Source organism: Uloborus diversus, chromosome 1, assembly GCF_026930045.1.
Source record: "Uloborus diversus isolate 005 chromosome 1, Udiv.v.3.1, whole genome shotgun sequence".
Classification (NCBI taxonomy): domain Eukaryota; kingdom Metazoa; phylum Arthropoda; class Arachnida; order Araneae; family Uloboridae; genus Uloborus; species Uloborus diversus.
In genome coordinates, this window is record NC_072731.1 from 65566229 (window position 1) to 65592285 (window position 26057).

The window sequence follows — 26057 nt, forward strand, 5'->3', positions numbered from 1 at the left end:
CATTTTTTACACAACTTGATGTTCCATACACACTCCCTAATTTTGCTATCGATTCTCAGACAGACATCAGCAAAGAACTATGGATGCCTCATATTGTTTTGTAAAAAAAAAAAAAAAAGCTAAAATTTAAAACTATTCTTAAGCCCAATTTCGCAGTGGAATAATGGAATTTTAACAAATATTAATCGATCAAGCATTTGATCTTCATCACACAGACAAAGCTTAGTTCAATACTAGTTCCTATGTTTTGAAAAACAGTTCTGAAGCAAAATAATATGTATATATGTTATAATAAAGAACACATAATGAAACAAAACTGTCAATAAAACTTACTGACATATTGATAAGCATTTACCTGCCATGTGCCTATGTTTTCAGCTCTTTGACTAAATGGTCTTTGGAATATCATGCACAATTTAAAAGCATCACTTCTTATTTCAATCACGTTGTTTAACAATGCACACATAGCAGCCATGGGAAAAGCAGATGAAAAAAGAATGACGTAGCCAAACTGTATAAACATCTCAAGATAATCTTCAAATGTTCCTTCATACTGAAAATAACTTACAATTTACTGCTTATTTCAATAATAATTAGTATAATACAACAAAAGTCATTTTTAATCATTGAATATTTTAAAACTTCTTGTTTATGCTTTTAAATCGCTTGAATGTGTTATGAATTAGGTTAACATATTCGATAACATCAAAATATCTTCCAAATTTTCACCTCACTCATTTTTTTCTGTATTCTTATCTCTCCCATTATGAGGGAAACATTTCCTAGAAAGCAGGATAGATGGATGAGGGAAACAGGAGGGAGGAAAACAGACAATGGGAGGTAATATCCAAAGATTTATTACTGATTTGACTAACAAAGAGTACATTCTCTGTTTTTAAATACCTCTAGTTTTTTTACAATGCTGTCCTATGTGTTTCAGAAAAAAAATTTCAAAAAAAAAAAAAAAAAACTAAATACTTTGGAAACACAAAGAACTCAAGCTGAAAATTATAGAAGATTTTGATAAAAAGCTAAGATCAACAAAATTATAATTGAAACTTGCGCATTTGTGCATATATTCATTTTCTGCTCTAGAAATTGTCTATGACTAAAGGGGGCAAGGAGGGGGGGGGGGATAAAGGTTCGAAGCAGAAGTTTACAGAAACTGTAAGTTCTTTTACTAACATTTTCATTTTAATACAATATATTGTATTGTACTATATATAGTAATATACTAATACTATTCTTTAAAACTTTAAATTATTAATAGATCATAATTTTACATGAAAAGGATTAATTCTGTGATAGTCAAAATTCTTTGAAATTTCCATCATAAGTCTCTTGATTTATCCCCCACGCCTAGAAAGATATATAAACAATGCTTTATTGTGCCATGAGGATGATATCTTCTGATATTTTCCTATAAAAAATAATATTTTCTGCTAAAAATGTTTTCTTCCATTTGCAAAACTAAGTTTTGCATATCCAATTTTTTGTTAAACAAAATTTCTCTATTTATTTATTTCAAGCCCATTTAGTTTTATAAAAATTAATTTTTGCTGCCTGTCTGAATTTTTATTACATCCTTTTACATAGTACAGGAAGAATTGTATTTGAAAAAAAATTCAGTCAAATATCGGCTAAAATTTACATTTTGCACATCCCCTAATGAATGTTGAGTTGCTTTTTCTACCCAACCGGATGTGCATATGCACCTAAGAATGTATGGATGCCATAAATATCCATTTTGACGATCTCTGTTGGAAGTACTACCATATAATTTTTTGGGGATAAATGTAACAAAAGCGTCTTTTTACAAAATCGAAATAATTTTTCCTAATAATTAAACCAGCACCTTGATCTAAAACAGTATTGAATCAATTTACATACTTTATACATAGCACTTTCAACTTCAGCTTGGGTCAAATTGTTATGTTTCCTTTTATTGCTGCTATCATGAACAGGTGTTGAAGAAGCAGATGACATGGGTTCACTATCTTGATCAGAGCTCAAATCTTTCTGCTCATTTTCAGACCCAGAAGGAGAATGAGTGGTATGATCGGCTCCTAGATGAGCAAGTTTGAAAGTCTCTGTTAAAAAAGGTATGAGGGATTCCTTTATGTTGCCCACTACTTGGCGTGTGATTAAAAGTGCGGCCAATTGCTGAAAATCAATTTCAAAGTATTAAAAAACATAATTTCAAAAATACTTGCTACTTGATTATAAATATTAAATACATTCACAAAAATAAATAAATAATAAAATATTAATGACTGAAGACACTTAACATTACTAACATTAATTGTTATACAAGCATCTACATTATCATTATATATTGTAATTAATACAGCATAATTATTTCAGTAACAATATATATTATTTGTAACAATGCATTATTATTATTTGTTTTTTTTTTCTCTCTTTTTTTTCCATGTTTATGGCGGAGATGTCACGCCTCTCATTAGAAAGCAAAGAAGTATAGGGAGAATCATTAGTTTTGAAATTCATAAAATAAAACTGCTATTACTTTTCTCAGCATCCGGAGGAATTTTCCAATTCCAAACGATAAGATTATTTCTAGCCGTTGATGCTTGGAATTCAAATGCAAATAATTAACATGGAATAACAAAGTCAAAGTCGAAGTTTGCGCCTCTTGTAATCAGTTAAGGAATGTTTAAGTTATCCAGGATTGTACAATCAACCCTTCCAGCTCCCCACGCTTGTAATTGGGGGAAAGCATAAGGGTCGTGTGAAAACTAAACTTGCGTATCGGAACATGGGGCAAAAGTCCCAAATCTGTGAAGTATAAAACCTTCACATTTTCAGATCAAGATAGCATAAAATAGAAGCTTAAAATAAAGGCATAAAATAAAGCATAAAAACAAGAGAACAGGATCTTCTTCAAGATGCGTGGTGAGTAGTCTCCATCTTCCATTTTACCCTTCCCCCTTTTTAAAGTCCCCTCCCCCCCTTTTTAAAGTTCCAATGTTCAAAATGTTTTGATTATGCCATGTTCCCCCATTTATGTCATGTGCCCTTGCCCCTTGTTGAATAAAATGATATTCTAAATTGTTAAACTTATCCGCCTTTTAATTCAAAATCACAACGCAATGTCCAATCTCGGTAGGCACAGGGCAGGGCTGTGACAGTAGAGACAAATAAAAAGCTGTTGAGTGATTGATACATGATGCAACTATCGAATTGTGTGGTGTAATGTAAAGTGACATTTTGTAGATAAATGTTGTACAATTTAATTAATACATGAGTCTTATATAAACACTAGAAGATGTAACCTAGACCTCCATCATCAGTTTTTCAGTACTTGTGAAAGCAGCGTAACTAGGGGGTCTGGCGCCCCTGGCGAACATGAGAAATTGCCCCCCCCCCCCACAGCATCGTCCCGATGGTAGTCACCGGAGGTCACTGTGACCTCCCAAAAAGTTTTTTTTGGGGAGCATTCGACTAATTGATTCAACAAATTAGGAGACAGTATCGCAACTTTAATGTTATGTAAGTATATGTGTGCATGCTCAAATTTTAATATTCGGCAAAATTAGGATTTCATTCGGCAAATTGAAAATTTTCCCCTTCCCAATAATTTCAGCTCTCCCCCCCCCCATTTCACATAAATTAAATAAAGCCAATAATATTTGCAATTCGTTTAAATAATGTACTTTCTTGAACCAAATGAGAATTAACATTTTTCAGTTCTGTTTATAGCAATATATATATATTTAAACAGTTTCAACTGTTAATACAATTTGTTTGAAACCACTAGGAGAATGTACAATAAACATAATTTACACATTTACTAAAAGAAAGAAAAAAACCTTTTTTTTTTAAATAAAAATCAAAGCATTTAAAAAATTCTATTATAATTAGGAAAGAAAAGCAAATGCAAAAACCATTGCTAATCTGACATTGACTAAAAAGTACGATTGTTTACATACAGGGAAAATAAAAGTAGGGGAATATGGGGCAAAGTAAAATGTTCAAATATTTACTCTGCTTTTAGCGCCACCTGTCTAGTAATATTTTAACTATGTAATAACACATGAAGTCTATTCTAGACAAGAAAAATTTACCTCTGAAAATTAAAAAATATAATACAAACAATTTTCAAAAATTGATACTCATACTGTAATATTTTGTTGTAAGTCAAAAATTAGTTTTGTAATTATTAAATGATAAAGTTCTTTTATTAACATTTTAAATATTAATTGAGACCTCCTAATTTTCAATGCGGTATTAATTTAATTACTATTAATTTTATTTGTATTTAAAAAAATCTGTACAGTCAGTCAACTACATACAGGGCAAAGTGAAATAGTTTGTTTCATCTACTCATTGAATCATTTAATATAAATCACTTACTTCTTAGTTAATTACTTGTTCCATTCACATTCTTTCATTTAAAAATTCCTTTATGTATTTGTTCATTCATTCATTTTCTTCTTCATTTGCTATTTTATTCATTCATTTAATTTTTCTCATATATTAACTTATTTATACTGTCAGCCCCGCCAGGGCCGGATTTAGAAGTGTGGAGGCCCCTAATCAGGATTCGGAAAGATCATATTTCCTAAAATATCCGACACTTTGATATATATCCAAATATTTTGATATATATATGTATATATCCGATATTTTTGACCAGTGAAAGTTAGGATATTTTGTAAAAATTTTATTGTGGGGCCCCTTTGTTGTGGAGGCCTCGGGGCAGTAGCCCCACCTGCCCTCCCCTAAATCCGGCCCTGAGCACCGCTTAATCCGATAATGGATAAACAAATACACCACTTATATGAATAAAACCTCCCGGAACCGAATATTTCCCCACAGACGCATTGTTAAAGATCCCTGCTTTATCGAATAATTTCCCCGGATAATCAAATAATATTTGTCAGCTCTTGCAATTTTTTTTGTTAAATTTTTTTTTGAATAAACTAGAAATAAGTTAAGTAAAAACAACTGTTGAAGTTAAAAAATAAAACAATATTTTTTGTCTTCAACGGGCTTGAAAAAAATTTCTATTTTTCATCAAAACATTTCCTTCATTTTATATAATTTCTTTTGTGCTTGCCATTACAAAAAAAATTAACAGTCGATAATTAAAGTTAATAACACAAAGAAATATACACATTTCAGACGATAATAAATTGAAAAATATTAAATGTGAAAAACGGGAGATGAGAAGGGAGAAAAAGACTTGAAAAAGTATTCACAAAAGACCTTGGAGCAAGCAATCCATTATTAGATTATTTTTTTTGAAAAAGTATTGTACTGAAATAAATAATTTCATGACTCAAGTTGAAAGTTACTTTTTTATAATTTCATACGTACTGTAATATATGAATAAATTAGTAAATTATTTTGTTGTTTACTTAGCTTATTTCTAAAACTTTTTACAAATAATATTAGGTATTTCTTCTTATTGATTTATAATTATTACGCTTTAAGACAATTTAGAAAGGTAACGAAAATTTCCCCGCTTAATCAAATAATATTTCTTGGAATCAACGATATTCGATTAAGAGGAGCAGCCAGTATATGTATTTATTTGTTTATTGCTTCATTTTATTTTCATTTCTTCATTCATTCTTTTATTTACTCATTTATTCAATCAAAAATATCTCTAACAATCAAAGAGAAATTATTTCATTAGAAAAATATTTTATATTTCACTTTGCCCTATGAAAAAAAAGGGGGAGGGGATTTCGACATTTTTTTAAAGGTACAAATTTACTGTTAAAAATAAAAAATGTTTCAGGGCAAGTTTAATAATAAAATATATTGTTCTTTCTTTATGTATCGTAGTTTTCAAAACAAATTTCTATTTTATTCATTTTGAAAAAAGTAAGTGATCTTAACCATTTCATTTTAACCCACATTCCCCTACTATATATTTGCTAATTTAGGCCTCCCAATAATTTGTTCAAATAAGACTTTTCATGCCTATATTATTTATTATTATGAGAATAAATACTTAGCATAAGAAAAACTATACATTTCGAACTATGTACGTCAAAATGTCGCCCCCTCTCCGAAAAAAAAAGGAATCATCCGGCATAGAACGCCCCCCCACCACCGCTCCCTGGTATGTAAATTGTGCAGTGGCGCACACAAGGGAGAGGTCCAAGGGGTCCGGACCCCTCCCAAAGGTCTTGCTTTTTTTCCCCGATTGATTACGATTCTGTGTATTTTGTACGTAAAATAAATTCAAACAAAGGTAACATTAATTTCAGTTCTAATAAGTGAAAAAAAAATTCTCATGATAAAAGATTTTTTTTAAATATTGTGCACTTTTCCTGTAACGAATTGCCTCCTACAAGCAGAATGGTGATTATAAATGAATACACTAAAAAACCATGTTTTAGTTCTGTAATTACAGATTACACCAAATGAGATTCTATGAACTTCTAAATCATATGGTGCTTTTGCAACGATGAATTTGATTTGTTGTATCCATTTTTTAATTATGAGAAAAGTTAATGCGTATATTATTTTGCTGTCTGGTAATTTATTTAAGTATATTTCATTAAATAACACTAATTGTTTATTCAATAGTTTATTTTTTACTGTTTTTCGTTCTCGAGAATAAAAAAAAAATCAAATCAATATGTTTGACGGCGTATTGGGGATATGATATGAGACTGAGGCTTTCGATCTTGGACCCTCCCCTTGCAAAATTCCTGTGTGCGCCACTGAAACTGTGTATATAAGTTTTTAGCGTTAATGAATCGGAATAGAATTTCACACCTCAGGCAAAATCCCCTCCCCCTTTTTTTAGAATTAAGGACTGGTTTATTTTTCCCTCTAAACTTTTTCTTGCGAGATATTTTTTTCTACAAATATGATCTTTTTTTGTTTCAATTTTTTTTTATTTTTAAATTAGTCGAAATTCCGCCCCCCCCCCCCCAGCTACTGCGCCCCTGGCGAGAGCCACTCCTGCCAACCCCTAGTTACACTACTGCTTGTGAAAAAGCTCACACTACATAAAAGGCCAGAAGTAATTTTAATTCAGTTAAAATAGAGGTTTTCAGTCTGAGGGGCGGGCCTCCCAGGGAGGAGTAGAAGAATTTCAAGGGAGGCGGGGGAATGTAGTCCAAAAATAAAGTAACGAAGTAAAGCTAGCTATAATTTACTCAGTTTTGAGGTCACATGTAAATATTTTCGACATTCTCGCTTTTTTTGAAGTTTTTATTAACACATCCCTATGATTCTGTATTTGCAGCATTAGTAGACATAAAGTCAAAACATTGACAGGGTTCGTACTCACTTTCAGAAATAAAATGAAGGATTTTTGGAGGAGTTTTGAAGGAGTACAATGAGATTTTGAAGGAGTACTAATGAGCTGTCCTTAGATGGTGTTGCACTTTTATTCATTGTATTTGACCCTCTTCCCCTTTGTCACAAAGTGTCACACTTCACCTTATTACTCCTCGTCACATCTCATAACATATTGTTGTAACAACTGTGTGATGTCACTTTTTATCACCCTCTCTCTTACCCTTGTCATAATTTCATGGACCTGGCTCCCCCTCAAGTTATAACATCACTCATGGATGACCCTTTTTACATTGTCAGAACTGCGATTTACTAAACAATTGTTTTCTTTAACACAATTGCTTAATATAGTATATCTACTAATGTATTTTTAAATATTTAAATAATAATTAGAAAAACTGACTTTTGCTGCTGAGAGTGTGGTGGAGGGAAAAGCAATAGTTATAAAACTTGAAAAAAATAGCTAAGCACCATTTAACCATGTTTTACTTCACTTATGAAATGTCTTAGTCATCTAATAATATTTTCACCTTCAACTTTTACGACTCCTATGCTCAATTTGTAAATCACATTTTTATGAAAAAAATAAATATACGAAATTACTACATCAAATCGTAAATATACCTTTGCCCTAGTGACGATGTTAAGTTGTCGATTGAAGTATCTTAAGTTACTGTCATAGAGGAAAATTAAGTCGTCTTGAACTGAAAAAGAAGGAGTTTTGAAGGAATTAAAACAAAAATGAAGGAGTTTGAAGGGCCCTTTAGGAAAATTTCCTGAATGAAGGAGTATTGGAGGAGTTTTGAAGGAGCATACGAGCCCTGATTGAAAAAGAATAGACCTTAAAAGTGCCCTGAGATATGCCTTTTCAAAAGTTAGAACCTAATATTTGAAAACTTTGCAAGAGCAAACAGTGGTAATCCTCCTGTTGTTGTGGTGAAAGTGACTAGTATCTTATGCCAACCTCACATAGGTTCTAGTTTACATTGAATTTATTTGTATTTAGTCCTTTGATTTCACGTGTTTTAATAAGAATATGTTAAAAATTAAGTTATGTATAGTAACATTAAACCTTATTCAGTAAATTACCGCCCATTAGCCAGGGCTAAAGCAGAAATACATAGAATACACCGGCAGCTCAGTCATTTCCAGCCGAGGACTGCAGTTTCGTGCTTATTAGCACCCATCAGCCCGGTATAGGGAAGTGACTGAGCTGGAGATGGAAAACCTCTTAAGGAAGCCAAGAGTGCGAAACAAACTGGTAGCTAATACAGGATTAGCAGACCAGTCGAGTGACCGAAGCAATGGTTCGGTTCAACTCGAAGACTGAACGCGAGGCAAGGTATATTCAGTAAATTACCGCCCATTAGCCAGGGCTAAAGCAGGGCTGCTTTAGTGTATTCTATGTAACATTAAACCTTGTTTATGAAATTATCTACTTTTATTCAATAATCAGTTTCAGCAATTTCAACTGTCTTCAATTTCAAATTTTGATTGTACTTGTGTATTGATCTTATATGATGGTCAGAAAATGAGAGGGGACTGAGCCTGTTCAAAGGAGGCCGCAGAGCCTGAAAGGTTGAGGCCCCCCCTCCCCCGAGTTAAAAGTTGATCTATAGGATTATTTTTAACAATGACATTTTTAAGTAAAATAAGAAATAGTGGAATAGGTTCACACTAGGGATAGATCTGGAGTCAAATTTTCCATTATGACCAAAATGTTTAGAGGGATTTTGGGAAATATTGGGAAAATCGCGCAATCCCATCTTTTGCAAACCCTATTAATGTTTCAAAACTGAGCTTCAGACTCTACAAAATATAAGTTACACAAAACAAATGACTTGAACTGACTCAGATATTTAACAAAAAGTGACAGCATTTTATAAAAACCAACTACAGTCGAGTCACAACTTACGCGAGGGATGCGTTTCAAGACCCCTCGCGTAAGTCAAAATTTCGCGTTATGGAAAAGGGTATGCGTAAAAACTTTTATAAACATACCCAATTATTTTAGACACTTGTAAACACCACCTCAAATTGCTAAAAAACCATTTCTTAACTATACAATATAATTTTTGTTTGTATGTTAAATTTAAAAAGAATGTTTTATTCAACATAAAATGCTGCTATGATGCACAAAATCAATTATCAATGGACAAGAAAGACATACAATAAACCAGAACAGAGCATACAGCATGTAGTAAGAAAAATAAATGCACTATATTCAGTAAGTTACCGTCCTATAGCCAGGGCTAAGGCAGAAATACCTGAAATACACCGCCAGCTCAGTCAATTCCAGCCGAGGACTGCAGTTTCATGTTTATTAGCACTCAACCGCCCGGCATAGGAGTGATTGAGCTGTAGAAAAGGTGGAGGTGAGGTTTTCCACCTCCAGCTCAATCACTCCTATGCAGGGCAGATGAGTGCTAATAAGCATGAAACTGCAGTCCTCGGCTGGAATTGATTGAGCTGGCAGTGTATTTCATGTAAATGCACTATAGTTTTACTGTACAGTGTATCCAGTAATGATGTTTGTAACTTCAAAAAGTGAATATGATGATTTATGCTACATGATCAAACCGTTATTCTTATATATTTTTAAATACACAATACAGTTGCTTCCCTAGTTCTTTTATAACCTTTCATCTATGACAATGCAACACCTCTCTTCCTGGTTTCTTAAATTCACAATACAAGAACAGTTTCCATTTTCATAATTTTTACATTTTACTTAGGTACTACTCGATGAACTTTTATGGGCTTCATTTTCTTGACTTTTAAATGCCCATATGGAAGATTCACTTATACCTAATTGTTGTGCTACCTTTCAACGCATTTGTTCAAGCACATAATCTAAAGCTTTTCTTTAACTGTCAGAAACTTTCGCTTCTTCTCTCTCTATATTCACAAGATGAAACAGTGCTCTTAGGTGTCATTATATTTCAACAACTTTCACATTTAGAATGAAAAAAAGAGGAAAATGAGGAGTAATTATTTGTATAAGTGATGTATCAGACTTGTACGGTGTGGGAATTTCCGCTCTCAGTGATGCTAACGAGATGAAAGTCCATTAATGAAAAAACATTTTTAGTAGCCAATAACGAAGCCGATACGTAAACCGTGATTCCCTTCCGAAGATTTTCGTGTTGCTGGCTAGGAATTCGCGTTATGTCTAAAATTCTTCACTGGTGAAAAAACTCACATTATAGCCATTTCGAGCAAGTCGGATCTTGTTGTAGCGGGAGTCGACTGTAATGCTATTGTAATGTATCCCCAATGTATGTTAACCAATTAGTATATTCTGTACAATAACTAAACTGAAGCTAAATTTTTTTTTTGTTGATTTAACTTTTATGTATATGGTAATGAAGGATAAGACTCTTGCGATCCAAGGACTTTAATAATTTTTACCTCTGATTAAACTTTAATGTACTGTTTTTATGTGAAATATAGAAGAATAAGAAGATAAGAGTGTGGCTTTCAAAAGTTGAGCTACGACTTTGACGGTTTATCTCTGTTTTGGGTAATAAGGAAGGGTAATTAAAGCTGAGTTAAGTTGGGTTACTTTTGTAATGATTTTGCAAAAATATTCCGACTCAAATCTGCGCCTGTAACATGTTTCTTTTTCACTAAATTTCCTAGGTCCAGAAAAACAATGTCAAGGTCATAGCTCAACCACTGTTTCTTTCAGGCATCTCTCTGGGGGGGGGGGGGAGGCCAACTGCCCCCTCCCCACGGGGAAAATTTTAATTACACTTGCTTTACTATGTAAAGATTTTTTTTTAAAAAAAAGGAAATTACAGAAAATTCAGAACTTTATCATTCGGTGAGGGGCAGGGAGGGGGGGAGAGCATCAGCTTCTGTGGCCTTCATTTTGTCATTGTCGAAGGAAAGGAAAAACCCTTGCTGAGATATGTGTCCCCCTTTTTTTACCCTCTTTTGTTTGTTGTCCACTTCTTTCTGTTGTTGTAGGTATGAGGTGGTTTGAACTATATTATCTATTATCTATCTAGTTGTTAATTCACACAATGCATTGGTGAGGTTCATATCAGAACCTTAGGACATGTACTCTGTCACTCTGTGGGCACTCATGGAGTCATGGTACATTTCGCTGGAATCAAAAGTGTCCTGGATAAGGATCATTGTACGGAGAGGAAGGGATATTGGGCTGTGAGTTATCTTTGGCGGGTTGTAATGGAAATGCCTATGTTTGTTTCTCTTTTATATGAAAATAACATGGTGTCATTAATGTTTTCTTTTCGAAAGTATCTGAAAATTCAGCATATTTCGGAAGGGAAGGGATATTGGGCTGTGAGTTATCTTTGGCGGGTTGTAATGGAAATGCCTATGTTTGTTTCTCTTTTATATGAAAATAACATGGTGTCATAAATGTCTTCTTTTCCAAAGTATCTGAAAATTCAGCATATTTTGCTACTCTCCCCCCCCCCCCTTTATGTCATCTCACAGTTTTTAGGCCGATAAGACTTTTAGCCAATTAGAAAACTTTTGAAAATCCACACGGATTTTCTCTGAAGAACAGATTTATTTTGTAATCACTCTAGAACTTAAAGCACTCTAACATGTGAACTTGTTTAAGTCTCCCTACAGAAGTCTTTACTGTCTTTAGTGATCATCTTCGAAATCAAAGTCAAAAATAAAATATTGAGGAAAAATTTTGTTTAATGTATTTTTTTTCTTTAGTTCAAAAATTTATTTACAATAATCACTCGTGATAATATTGTACTGTTCATTTTAAAAATTGTATAAAAGAATTAACTCAAATATGTAATATACAAGGGTGTCCAGAAGTAATTCTCCAAGTTTTCGTAGCCTGACAGCATTGTCAAAATTTTAATGAAGTTGTTTAAAAAAAAAACTTTCATACATGATATGTTTTTTTAAATAAAAACCTCTATGTACTTAATACTAAACAGTCCTTACACAACGTCTTTGTTTACCATGCAATCAAAATCATAAACTGAAACTAATTTGGGATCTCATTACATTACCCTCATAACAATTTTTCAAATTTTAGATAAAAGAAAACACCCTAGAAAGTTTCTCATTGCATGCTTATTTGACAATTAAAAAAAAGTGTTTTTCGACCCACCCTAATATTTATGATTCGTTGCATGTTTTAAAAATTTAGAAGTTTCTTATGCATTTACAGTGTGACGGAGGACCGTCAATATGTAACTTGATATTTTTCTTGCTTAGAGTGATTTTGTGTTTATTTTATTGATTAAGAAATGTTTTCATTAAATTTTTTTTCCCGTATTTTCCAATAAAAATTTTCGTTTTAGCCTACTTTCCCAGTAAAAGTCAGAAAAAAAGAAAAAAGCATGAAAGAAGGCTTAATGCATCTTAAAAATATCGCAAAAAACAAAAAAAAAATCAAAAATAAATAAAATAATTAAATAAATATTGAAAAAATAAAAATTGGAAAGTAGGGTATTGAGATGGGGAAAAATGTCTGTCGGCCTGTCTGTCTGTCTGTCTCCCCCTAATAACTTTTGAATGAATAGTCCGATTCAAAAACTTTTTTTTGTTCGAAAGATCTCGGCAAGGACACCTCATTCCCATATTTCACTTTTTGATTTGAACTATTTTTTGTTCACTTTTGAACAGTTCAAAAAAACTTAACATTAGCGCCTACGGGGGAAATTCAAGGCAATTCCGATCTGTGAGGCGAATTTGCTTCAAACAAACTTTGTAGGAAAAAGCTTTTGATGAAAAACTTGTATATAAAATATCTTTTTGATTTGAACAATTTTCCGTTCAATTTTGAACAGTTCAAATCCCTTAACATTAGTGCCAACAGGGAAACTGAAAGTCAATGTAGATTCTGTACTTGAAGACGGATTTTTTTCAAACAAATTTTGTTGGAAATAGCTCTTGACGCCAAACTCCAGACTTCAACTCCAAGAATTTAGGGACACTTAAATCCGACTCCGACTCATATGCCCGACAATTAATCGGACTCCGACTCCCCGACTTCGACTCTGACTTCGTAGCTTTGGCAAAAATTTATACACGGAGGACAAATGACTGACTCTGATTCTTAGATATTCGACTCCGACTCCTTTACCCCAAAATGAGATTGACTCTGACTCCGCAGCTATGGTTTTGACTGTGAAATAATTATTATTGATTTGACTTGTTTTTATTTTTAAGCTAAAGTTTTAATTTAGGTAATCAGTTTTCGGCAAATAAACTCGAAGTCATTTATGTTTCTACATAAAGATATGCGCAGACGATTTTTTTTTTTTTTTTGACAATGAAAATTATTTCTTTAAGTTGACATTTTATTGTTTTTATTTATTTTGGTAAGTGCATTAATTCAGTTAAAAATTGTTTTTGGCAACAGGGGAAAAAGAAATGATTTTTTTTTGATATGATGTATTAATTTTAATGAGTTTATTAATTTTAATTATTATTTTTCGTTTTGAAAGCTGTTAAAGATTTTTTTAATGGAAAGAAGTGTATTAGCTGCTTTGTTTAAAAGATTCTGCTTTTTTTTTACGCATTTAATTATTTTAGATGAGTGAGGAATATTTTATTCCTAGAAATCAGCTTAAAGTATTTTAAAAATATGTTTGAAAAAATTTGCGATTTTAGCTATTTTTGAGAATATTGATCAGGTACTAGAAAGTAGTATGGGTATATGGGAAAGTAGGCTCGTCTAGTTCTAGACAGAACTTCTTGTTTCATGATATTGCAGTACTGTCAGTCCTTTGATCTGTTACATTTTTATGGGAACGATATAAGAACCAGGAGTGTTTTTTATAAATCATATCCTCCCCCAGCCCATGGATGCATACAGGGATTTATTTGAGGAGGAGCAGGCAAGCCAAACATGAAGGTAACTTCGCAAGTTGAAGTTAATTACCAATTTGGAATTTATTTCTTGAGGGGAGAGGAGGGGGGTCATGTCCCACTCCTTAAATTTACCCTTGACCCCTCCAAACTCTTTTTAGTGCCCCCCTTAAGCACGCCCTTTTCCCTCCCTCCCTCTTCGGAGTAAAAAGTCTGAAAGAAACACTGAGCTCAACTAATCAGTACTACATTTCATGTATACAAAAAAACAAAATAACTACAGACAGAATTAAATTTAATTTTTTGCAAGAAAAAAACAATAAAAATAAATAAAAAGCTGACCTTCTGTTCTGAAATATTCTATTTCAATTAATTATTTTTATTATGTACTACAATGAATCTTAAAGTTACAAAAAGCACTGAAGTAACATTTGCATCTAGAATGTTACTCTTTACGTTAATGCACCAGAATTTTAGTAAAATGCACTGCATTTGTTTTTTAGAATGAAACATTTGAGGGGGGGGGGGGGGGATGGAATTGACAGAAAAAAGACTAATAACATACCTCTTTTAGTTTTTCCATATCTTGTAAATAAAATGCAATATAAAACAAGGATAAAAAGGAATTTACAAACTGGAACTGAAAAAAAAAATAAAGTATTTTAGTTTTTATGCTGCAAAAAATGTAATGTTAAAAAAAAAACCTGTTAAATTCTTTTTTTAAATACAAATATTATTCATTTCAAATTAAGTTTCAGTGTGGCGTTTAACGCTAGAATTAAAAAAAATAAAAACACATTAAGCCTTGTCCAGGAACCAGATACACAAAAAAACCAGCTAAGTACACTTAAGCAGAACTAAAAGCATTTGTTGAAACACTGTCAAAAAAGGAAAAAAAAAAAAAAAAAAAAAAAAATTGGGCCCAAAGGCAGAATTTGGTAATAAACAAGCATAAATAAGGTAAGAAGGATAAAATAAGTTTTAAACTTCAAAACATTTTAATTACACATCACTTTAAAAAATTTATATACAAGGGAAAGGGAGGCACATGTGAACATATGTTTATGTGCAATAATTTGAAGTAAAAAATCTTGCCAAAATCTCAGTTGATGGTAGTATTAGTCCTACTTCTTGGTAAAATGTTTTTGAGCAAAGAGTTGTTTTGTATCTTTAGGGTGGCAAATCTATATATAAAAATGAATGTTTGTCTGTATGTCATCCATGAACTCAAAAACTACCCGGCAGATTTGGCTGAAACTTTCACCGTTTGTTATTTTTGGTACTGGGAATGTTTATAGACCAGTTCGAAAAAAATCCGATCGATAGTTCCTTTTTTATTCCAATTTAAGTCACAATCCATTGGATAAATACGAATAAAATTATCGGCTGCAGAAATTAATTCGCGTGAAAGATCTCATTGATAAGAAGTTAGCTGTTGCCATTTTTCTTGAGTTTAGCGAATAAATTCTTTCTTTATTGTTTTATGGCATTTCATGCAACGGGGGGTTTAAAACTTTTTCTATTTGATATTTTTAGCGATTGATTGATCTTGCAAACTGCGTGAGTACAAAATTTGAGTATAGTCACGGCTTCACTTGATACCTAGACCGATTATTATGAAAATTGCTATATATATGTATTTTTCCACAGAGAAGGTGCATAATATGCTCATTGAAGCCACTCGCCACCAGGTGGCACTGCAGAGTAGTAACTTCTGCCCCGTTCAACCGATTGTCATGAAAATCAGTATAATGATGTATTTTTTTGTTTTCGTAGCAATACGCATCGGGTACAGCTAGTTCTTTATGTTAGTATGTGTTGCATATAATTTCCTAACCCAATTCTTTAAATAAAAGCACAACTTAAACTAATAAAATCAACTTAGTTATCAAAAAAACTTGTCAACATGCAAACCATTGCATGTACATGAAGAGTAAGTGATGACTATATTTTCTTATTATTCAATTAAAAATTCTTTACTTTAGCAAATAAGTCATACAGTGTAAAAAATGTGAACAGTTCAGATGCATCCGTCCATAATATTAATTCTACTGTATGATCTTGCAACTTGGAAAGTAAAAAACCTTGTCAACATTCAATCTATATACATAAATGGCTACTTCTGTATGTAAAGATGTCCTGGGTAAGCTTCAAAACTACTGGACGGATTTTAACAATTCTTTCACCACAGATAGCTACATTATCAAGAAGTAACTTAGGCAATAATTTATTCCTAAAAAACTTAGTTTAAAAACGTTATGTATGATAGAAAGCAGTAAATTTCACATAATTTCCCCATTAAATGATTAAATATAAAACCCATTGTTACCAAAATTCGTTGCCTTACAACTGCAATACCTTGCTTCAAGGCTTCTACGGAGCAAGCATGAACTTAAAGTCCTTTAAATATTTGGAAACTCTATTTTTTGCACACTGAAACATAGTAGAGAGTTTTTTTGGGTGTATGTGTACTATTTAATTAAATAAATCAAGTGCAGTTTTTTTAGTGATTTTTGTTTTAGTTACATCATATTTTGGAAATTCTTCAAATTTTTACATACTTAAATGGCGTTCTTTTGGTTCTAACTGAATACTATTTCGTTCTTTATACTTATTGCTATTTTACTTTTATGGGTAAGGAAGAAGCTCGATTTTCAATCACGTCAAAGCGGTGTGTTTTGAGTTCTTTCAGTTAAAACAGAAAACAAATGAAAGTAAGGATTGTTTTGCACAATTATTACCGACCCAGGCAACGCCGGGTATTTTTTAGGACTCGACCGATGCATCGGCGCCAATGGTTCAACAATTTAGCCATCGGCATCGCCGGCCGATGCTAACTTGCAAGAAACATCGGCCCATCGGCCTTAAAAAACATCGAAAAGCCAATGGAACTGGCCGATGTTTTCGAAAAAAAAAAAGACCTTTGCTGATTTACTTTTTAACACGAAGTAAAGGAAGTTACTGCTTTTATATAAAATTATTTACTTAAATTTCAGTATGAATTTCTATTTTAGTCACCCCTGAAAGAGTTTTTAATACTGCATTCAGGTACCAAACAAGTTAATTATTGAGTTGCTTCTTGCGGCTGGATGTACGTATATCTCTCTCATAAGTCATAACTCAAAAATGGTAAGCTGTTTAAGGTTAAATTTTCGCATGTGGGGTGTGAGTACGTTCCTGTTGTGCACTTCCCTTTTTGTTTTCGATCGGGTGTTCTAAAATGCCCATTTGCTCATTTTTTGTGGCTATTAATTACTTCTTTCAATGCAAAACTAAAATAGCGTATGAGAGTTACGATGATTTGGTGATATATTGCCGAAATAGAGGCCATGGAAATAAATATGAGATGGCAAAACCGGTTTTTGTGTCATTTTGTTAGATTCCCGTTGAATTGGAGGTAATTTTTAAATTTCCGATATTTGTAATATGAATCACAATAATGCAGTCTTTTCTGTATCACTTCGGCGGAGTTACAAGTTTAAGATGTCGAAAAACATTTTGGGGTCCTATTTCTCTATCACGGAAGTTGTAAAACATTTATCATAAGCATTTTTGTAACTCCTACGGTGCCCCTTTGGTTATGGGACCTGTCGCACAATGGGGTGGTTTCCTTCAGTCAAAAGTACTACTTTTAGTCATTGAAATGGATAGAATGAGCAAAAAAATAAATAAATAAATAAATAAATTAAATTAATTTGAATTTTGACCTCTTGAATTCAAATTATGCTTTTCCGCAATCACGAGTGTTTGTATGTAGGCGTGTGGGGAGTTTGTGTGTAGGGGGTATGTGTGTGTAGGCATACGTGTTTGTGTCTGTGTGCAGGCATGAATGTGTGAGTAGTAGTGTGTGTGTTTGTTTTCATCATTATTAATAATATGTTATAGAAAAATATCATGGATTTTGTATTAAGCATTTTTTAAAATTTCCTAAAATTATCATTAAATTAAAAAAATTAATTTGATCGTGTTTGTAGTGCTTAATAAAAGAATAAATAATCAAATTGTTCAATATTATGAGTGCAAACATCAGATCAAGTAGTATATGTATTCAGTTATTTTTAACTTGGAGTAAATATTGAGTTTGATTATTGTAGCTGCGTTTTAAGAATCTCACTCTTTTCATGGCTATTTCTTTTTTCAGCAAAATTTATGTCACTGTTATAACTTTTATGAAAAATGCAAAATTTTCTATACATAAATTTTAAATAAGTATAAAAATAGTCCTAGTATGATTTAATATTGTAGTTTATCTGTTACCTTTTTTGTTCAATTTTATTGACTAAAAAATGTCTATGTGCAATCTTTCCACATTAATTGCGTAATTTGTTGACAGTTTCATATCTTTATTCTTAATTTTTTTTTTTTTGGAGTGATTAAAGAACATGATTTAAAGTTTTTTAACTATGTATAGTGTGCCTAAAGCCATAAATTATTACAATGTTACTGAAATCTTAGTTATATGTTCAATTAAAAAAGAAATCAATAGGTTATTAAAGAGTGTCTTTGTTTTTCTTCCTTTTTTTTTCTTTCTTTCATTTTTTTTTGGTTGTTGTTCTTTCTCTATCATCATACAACAGTCAAAAAAGGAGAAGTATAACTACACCATATACAGATTGTACGTAGTACGGCCCAAAAGTTCGGGGACAAGCTGTATAAAACCTTACCCAGGATAGTTCACATTACTTATTCACATCAACCTTCAAACTGTCAACTTGAGGGACTATATACTTCTGCCAGTGTTCATATAACTTTTGGAAACACTCCTGGAAGCCATTTTTCGCACCCATCTGTGATGCAGCTTTATCTTCTACTGACGGAAGAAAGCGGCGTCCATGCAGAAATGTTTTTTTTCTCTTTTGCTGTAAACAGGTAAAAGCCACACGGAGCGACGTCCGACGAAACATTATGTTATTTGTTTGTCATATCAGGGTATTGACCAATCAAACCGTGCATCCTCAATATGAAAGTCGCCTTCTTCCTCACGATGAAGTTAAAGCAACAGCGCAAGAGGCCTTACAGGAGGTCAGGAAAAATGGCTGCCAAGAGTGCTTCTAAGAGCTATACGAACGTTGACAGAAGTACATAGTAGTTCAAGGTGACTATTTTGTAGATAGATCTGTTTTGGTAATGTTAATTATTCAGGGTAAGGTTTCGTACAGCTTGTTCTCGAACTTTTAGATCATACTACGTACGTATGAGTTTTCAACTTACTATTTCATAACGTTTTTGAGTGACGCAAGTTTACGCGCATGAAGACATCACAAGAGAACTGGCGATAATTAACTGAGGAGGTATTCAAAATGGATATTTCGATCATGTATATGTTCTTAGGTACATATGCATGTAGAGATGTGCCGAAAAAACTTGTGAAGTTTAAATTGGGTAATTGTAAAATAGAAATTTAGGTCGAAATCTGATTTTTTTTTTGTGATTGCAATTCCTTATTCGTAGAAAATAAGTAAAGTGAAATGAATAAATGATCCTTTAAATCCCTGACAATCTTATCAATTTATTTTCGTTAGATTTTTTTTTTTAGCCATCGGCCATTTGGAGAAAAACAATGGGCAATCAGCCATCCGCCATCTTTGAACAATCGGCCAACAATCGGCATCGCCCCATCGGCCAAAAAATGCCATCGGTCGAGCCCTAGTATTTTTGCTAGTTTCTTTTTTGTATAGTCAATCTTTAAATAATTTTTTAAAGTTTTTTTAACTACATAAGGTAAAACACCAGTAGTGGCCACTTCAAGGCGTAAAACGCACTAGAGGTGGCCACATTGAAGTCTATTTTTAAACTGTCGGTCTACAATATTAATTGCCTCTCTTGAAACTCAATGAGCGTTTTATAGCTCAAAGCTTTCTAAATCTTCCCAATTTCTAAAAATACCAGAATTTCAATTTGTTCAATTTAAATTACTTTTTTTCCTCAAACCTCAATTTGATCCAGCAGTGGCTACTCCAAAATCTGAAAATTTCAGTAGTGGCCATCTGACATTCCTCCATCCAAAGTATTGACAATACTTACTTTAAATTCAAATAACTGATGAATAGAATGGATTCAATATGATAGTTACATTGAGTTTCAAAAAAAACACACACATTATAATTGTTCGTTTTTTTCTCCCCAGTACAAAAGTAAACTTGAAGTGGCCACTACTGAAGCACTGGCCACTACTGGTGTTTTACCTTGATTGGTCAACAACTTTATATTATAGAATTGTTACATTACATGAAATAAAAAAAGCAAACTATTTTAAGTAAAATTTAAGCTAAAAATCATTTTTAAAATAGCATAATTATACTTGAAATAAAACTTAAAAACAGTAAATAATAATGATGATTTTCATATAAAAAAACATTTGCTGTACTGCGTAGCTTTTTTTTTTTTTTTTTGTCTGTCTACTTTTTTCTATTGTATATCATCAATGTAGTGTATTGTATAGTGTATGTTGAATTTTTTGCTAAAATTATTTCGCCATACCCTGCAAATCAGAAAATGTTGCCAAACTTTAAAACTTTTCTGTCAGAAGTGTTATTTGGAGAAAAATTGTTTTGTTATTGACTATCGTACAATTTGAATTTACATAGCATATGCTACAAACCTTTCAATGTGCAATTGGTATCTATGTATTTGTTTCATATTAAAGTTATTTTTCTTTGAAAATATGATGATTGTACTTTCTTCAAACTAGTTCACATGTGCCCCCTAAAGAGAGCACAGGTGAACAATTGAAGAGGTTTTTAAAAAATACCATTAAGAAAAGAAATGATCTCAAAAGAAACTGCATAAGACGAAGAAAATACTGTTTAAACAATTGGATACTTTTACTTAGTGAAATAAATACTTTTTGTGAAACAATGAAATAATAATTTTAAAAAAAAGTTCATATGTGCCCTCTTTTCCTGTACTGAAATATCAACTTTAAAAATGGGAGGAAAAAAACCAGGAACAAAAAGAAAAGCACGGTTATACCCAAGGCTTCAAACTGCAGGAATCATGCAGCAAGGCAGCTATTCATCAGTTCAAAACATATGTTCTCAAGCAAAAATTAAAACACGATACTAACCAATAACTCTTTAGCTACAAGATGGTTTTCATATTCTTCTTCTCCCCTATAGTTCTCTGGAAAGCCATAGAAAAAGAGGCAAAAAGAAACTTATAGAAAGATTTTGTTGCTAGATATGGTCCAAAATGCAAGACTTTAATGCTTAGAGTCATGCCTCAAAATAGTGAATAAAATACCCAAACCTTGAAAAAATGGTTTTAGCTGATTAAAAGAAACATTTTATGCAGTGATAGAGCTTTCATTCAAAACTTCTTTGACATTAAAGTATAGTGAAAAAGAAAAAAGGACATAAATTTTGATTTTGCTTAGCTGCGAAACACATGCAACAGTACAAGCATAAAATGCTTATCTATAAAGATATTTTTTAAGTTAAATTAAATTTCTCAGAAATGTTTAACATTTAAAAGATAGTTATTTTTTGCTTGCTTATCAAACATTACTCATTTCAAAAGGTTACTTTTTGAATGGCACATATGTTCCAAAGTTTCCCCCTGTAAATATAAAAGATTTTGCCAAAAAATACATGTACAGTATAACTGTCAAGGGATTGGAAAAGGTTATCATTAAATCAAGGAGTATAAACATTTAATACAGTCGAACCCGGACCAGTGAAATGTATCATTACGTTGAGAAAATCATTAAATTGGGTATCATTAAATCAAAGTTATACTGTATAAAAAATGTACATTGAGAGTTTTATAACTATTTTATTTGTGACTTTAACTTAAATGTATGTTTATGTTACAGTCAAGCAAAAAATATGTAAAATATTAAATAAATTAAAACAGAGTTCTGCTCAATGACTAATATCTACACAGTTAAAATTTGATCATGTGTATGTAATGTGTGTGTGCATCTATGTCCGCCTATAGGTTAGTTTTGATTGGCTGTTGGGTGGATGATGTCATCACAGATGTCACCTGACCTAAGGCTTGAGTTCCACCACATATCAGAAAAACTTGGCATCATTGAAGAACTTCTCACCAAACTTGGCCAAAAATGACAGATGTCACCTGACCTAAGGCTTGAGTTCCACCACATATCAGAAACTTGGCATCATTGAAGAACTTCTCACCAAACTTGGCCAAAAATGATGCCACCCAGGGCCCAGTTAAGATATCGAGGGACCCTAGGCCAAATACTTTTTTGGGGCAACCCTTTATTCACATTTTAACTTCCTCCGTTGACTGAAACAATTTTAGCCATTGACTAAAAATATTTCAGCCATTTGGGGGCCCCTAGGCAAGGCCTAGTTGGCCTATTCAGTAATCAGGCCTTGATTGCAACAGAATCTCTTCAATTGCTCGCCAAGTTCATAGACTGTAAGCATGACGGCACCACAGTGTGAGGCCGACGCTGTAGGCAGCTAGTTGCAAACATATATTCTATTATGTAAATGCTTAAAGCTGCAGCTCAGACCAAAAGTAGGAATTGGAAATGTAGCCAAATGCACCAAAGCAGAAAGCATAAATACATGCAGTATAAAATAAAGCAGTACATGAAGGAAAGCTCTATTATTTGCTTGATGAGGATATAGAGATATATAATAGGGGGGAAAGTGCAATATTCTGGTAAAATTCAAAGTAATGTTTAGCTAACCGTTAAGAAGCGATAAAATTGATAAATGCTTTATCTTAAGTACCAACCAGAACTAATTTGATAATCAGGTGATTTTGAAAAGTTTCTTCCAGTCTATAGTTTTCTGTAAAACAAGATAATTCAGTTTTGAGCATTCCTTTTACAATTTTACAACCAACACTGATTTTATTTGCAGTCAAGAGAATAATGAATGAAAGGGCAGGAAAACATTGAAGCAATAAAAAATACCCCTAATTTACTTGGCATATAACAAGGTAATGAATGAAATTAATTGAAATAAAAAAATTTTAATGCATTTTCAGTTTTAGATATATAACAGTGAAATAATGAAATGTTTTATAATCTTTAGAATGAGAAGGGGGAGGGGGGGACTTTCTTAACACATAAAAGAAGCATTAAAATTAACCTGCTAAAAGTGGAATTCAGAATCGTGTAAAATTGGAAATTTTAATTAGTTAACTTATATATAAATATATATATTTTTTATCATATTCTGCTTTCTTTGTATTTTTTCTTCAAGAAAAAAGATATGAAGACTTAATTTGTGGCTTGTAATTTATCCAATAATATATTTAATTCCATTACAAATGCAAAACATACATTTTAAAATAGTAGTCATTCATTAAAAAAATAAAAAGTTTATACATACTTTTCAAATACTTTCGTTCTAATAATATTCATATATTTAGAACAAAAACATTATCTTACCACAGAAAACTTTCAAATATATCTGAAAATTTATGTTTGCAAAAGAAATAACTTGTTGTTTCAAAAACAAGAAGTTTCACAACTACAGTTGGCTCTCTGTTTAACGACACTCTATTAAACAACGGCTTTTCAAGGTCCAAAAGGGTCCACTTTAGTTTTAAAAGCATTCTATTTAAGGACGATTTCTACTTAAGGACGATTTTTCAGAGAGTCAACTGTATGTTTAAAATAATACTTTAGAATGACTTGCTGGGAGAAATAATTTTTTTTTTGCAAAAATTATACAGAATGAAGCAACACACAATTAGCTTTCCCAACAAATGAAAATTGTGGCGGGTGATTCACAAACAACTAGAAAATTAGAATGGTGTTACATGATTGGATAGAATAATGTCCTATGAGCGCTTGAACATCAGAAAACCAGTAAGTTACATTGGAGCGATAACCAGTGCACCAAAAATGGATATATCTAAATAGTTGTGACTAACCTCTATAAACATTCTCTTGTAACCTATTATTTTTTACATCATCTACAGTAACAGCAAGAGGCCTAAACTTTGCAATATCTGCCACACTAATTCATGATTCCCCCCCCCCCATAATTTCAACTGATAAAACAAATTTTGCTGTATTAGGCGAAATACAATCTTGAAGATATGAAATGAATAATATAAAAAACATAATAATAATGTAAAAAACAAGATTTAAAAATTGAAAAAAGAAAATAATAATTAAATCGCTAAAAATTACAAAATTTTTGAAAAATTTCAACTACGTGTCTAAGTTGAAAACATTAAAAATGTGAGAAGGAAAAGAGTTCTTTCTTTTCCCAACCTATTTTTAACATATAAACACTACTCCAAATAACATACAAACACTACTCTAAATTTATTTTCATTGATATCAATTATGGGAAAAAATTGCAGAAAAATTATAAAATATCATAAACATTTCAAAAATCCATTCTCTTGACTAGGTTGCAGATGTCAAAAAAAAAAAAAAAAAAATTGTTTGCACACTTAAAATAAAAGAACGTTAGCATGCTAATATCATGATTGACATATTTTATTGACATTAAGTGATATTGTTCTTTAATATATTAATTCTGTACCATTCAGAAAGGTTTGGTTAGTCATAAACATTAATATATAGAAAAACTTAATCATCTTTCATGTGGGTCTGGATTATTTGCAGATATTTTCATTCAAAAGCATTTATGTGTTCAGAAACATTTATGATAGTGTTATTAATTTTATTATGTTCAAGCTTCCCAAAAAAAAAAAAATTAAGTACTTGTAGAATCTTCAGGGTCGAGTTTAGCTCCATGCATCCCATAGAAAGGTCTATTTTGGATTCTCTCTGAGTATCTGAATGCAACGAGTGAATTCTCTAACAGCAACCCTGTTGGCTTTCAACACCTCACGGTGCTGCTTTCCAGATCCACAAAACCAAAATTGGTGAGATACAATTTTTTTGTTCTGCAAAGCACGAAAATACTCGAAAATTTTGCTCGTGATCAGCTCAACGCAAAAAGGCATGAAAATCCGTAAAACTTCTATTCATTCATTAAGAATAAAAAATAATGAATGAATATGTATTTAAGTCGCTATTTGAATTAGTTCTTAGTTAATTCCGGTTCTTTGCTATATCAGACAGATTGAAATCTGAATATTGTTACCACGGTAATAAATATGTATCAATATATTACGATATATCGGTATATCCTTCAGCCCTAGTGTGGATGCAATTTGGTATTAAAACTTTTTTTTTTCCATTTCGCTTTTTTAATAAGATAAATGTTGCAGAAACAAAAACATGATTAATAGCCTGTTTTTTCAAACTAAGATGAGACATAGTATTATTTCTTTAAATTTAATTTAAAGCTGTCACTGTCCAATTCACCAACATTTCAATTTAAACTTAAAAAAATTCAACAAAAATTAATCACTACAAAGAAATAAATAAAATAAAATAAAATAAAAAAATATAAATAAATAAATAAAGAACATAAATACATACCTAATACTAAAAAACACACACTAACTTTGGTTCTAGTTGGGCTTAACAGCTTGCAGCAAGTTAACTTTAGTTTTATGTTTACCATGCTGTTAGTTAGAAACTTGGAAAAAAAAAACAAGTTGTGCATCACATGACTTCCGAACACACTGGATATGTGCCTAGGAACGTACAGACACCCGAAAAAAATGGATATTTCGGGTGTCTGTACGTTCCTAGGCACATATCCAGTGTGGTCGGGTTGAAAAAATACTCAACATTCATTTGGGGGTGAGCAAAATGGAAATTAAGGTCAATTTTGGGGTGAAAATTTGCTCGCAAATACAATACTTCCTTTTTGTAAAAGGAAGCAAAAAAAAAGAAAAAAGATTAAGTTAAAAGCAAAAAATATTTTTATTAATTACCTTTGTCATTTAACCAAACAGCAATCCTATGATACACCCCATCGAACACATTGATGACTAAAGCAAGAAGAACCTTTGGAAATAGAGTCATCCAAAATGGAAAGCCTCTGGAATCAATCATTCTATCCCACCATGTCTACAGAAAACATTTAAGAAAGTTTGAA

At 32.0% G+C, this 26057-nt stretch overlaps 1 protein-coding gene across 1 annotated transcript in view; it reads right to left on the reverse strand.

Moving 5' to 3' along the window:
• The window catches only part of LOC129223410 (anoctamin-8-like), a 64280-nt gene that overhangs the window by 15660 nt on the left and 22563 nt on the right, over positions 1 to 26057 (reverse strand). Inside the window, exons 8-12 of the mRNA XM_054858046.1 lie at positions 25894 to 26029; positions 21167 to 21222; positions 14666 to 14740; positions 1891 to 2163; positions 356 to 553 (exon numbers count right to left, since the gene is read on the reverse strand). Coding sequence (XP_054714021.1) covers positions 356 to 553; positions 1891 to 2163; positions 14666 to 14740; positions 21167 to 21222; positions 25894 to 26029 — 738 coding nt within the window. The remainder of the gene's footprint in view (positions 1 to 355; positions 554 to 1890; positions 2164 to 14665; positions 14741 to 21166; positions 21223 to 25893; positions 26030 to 26057) is intronic.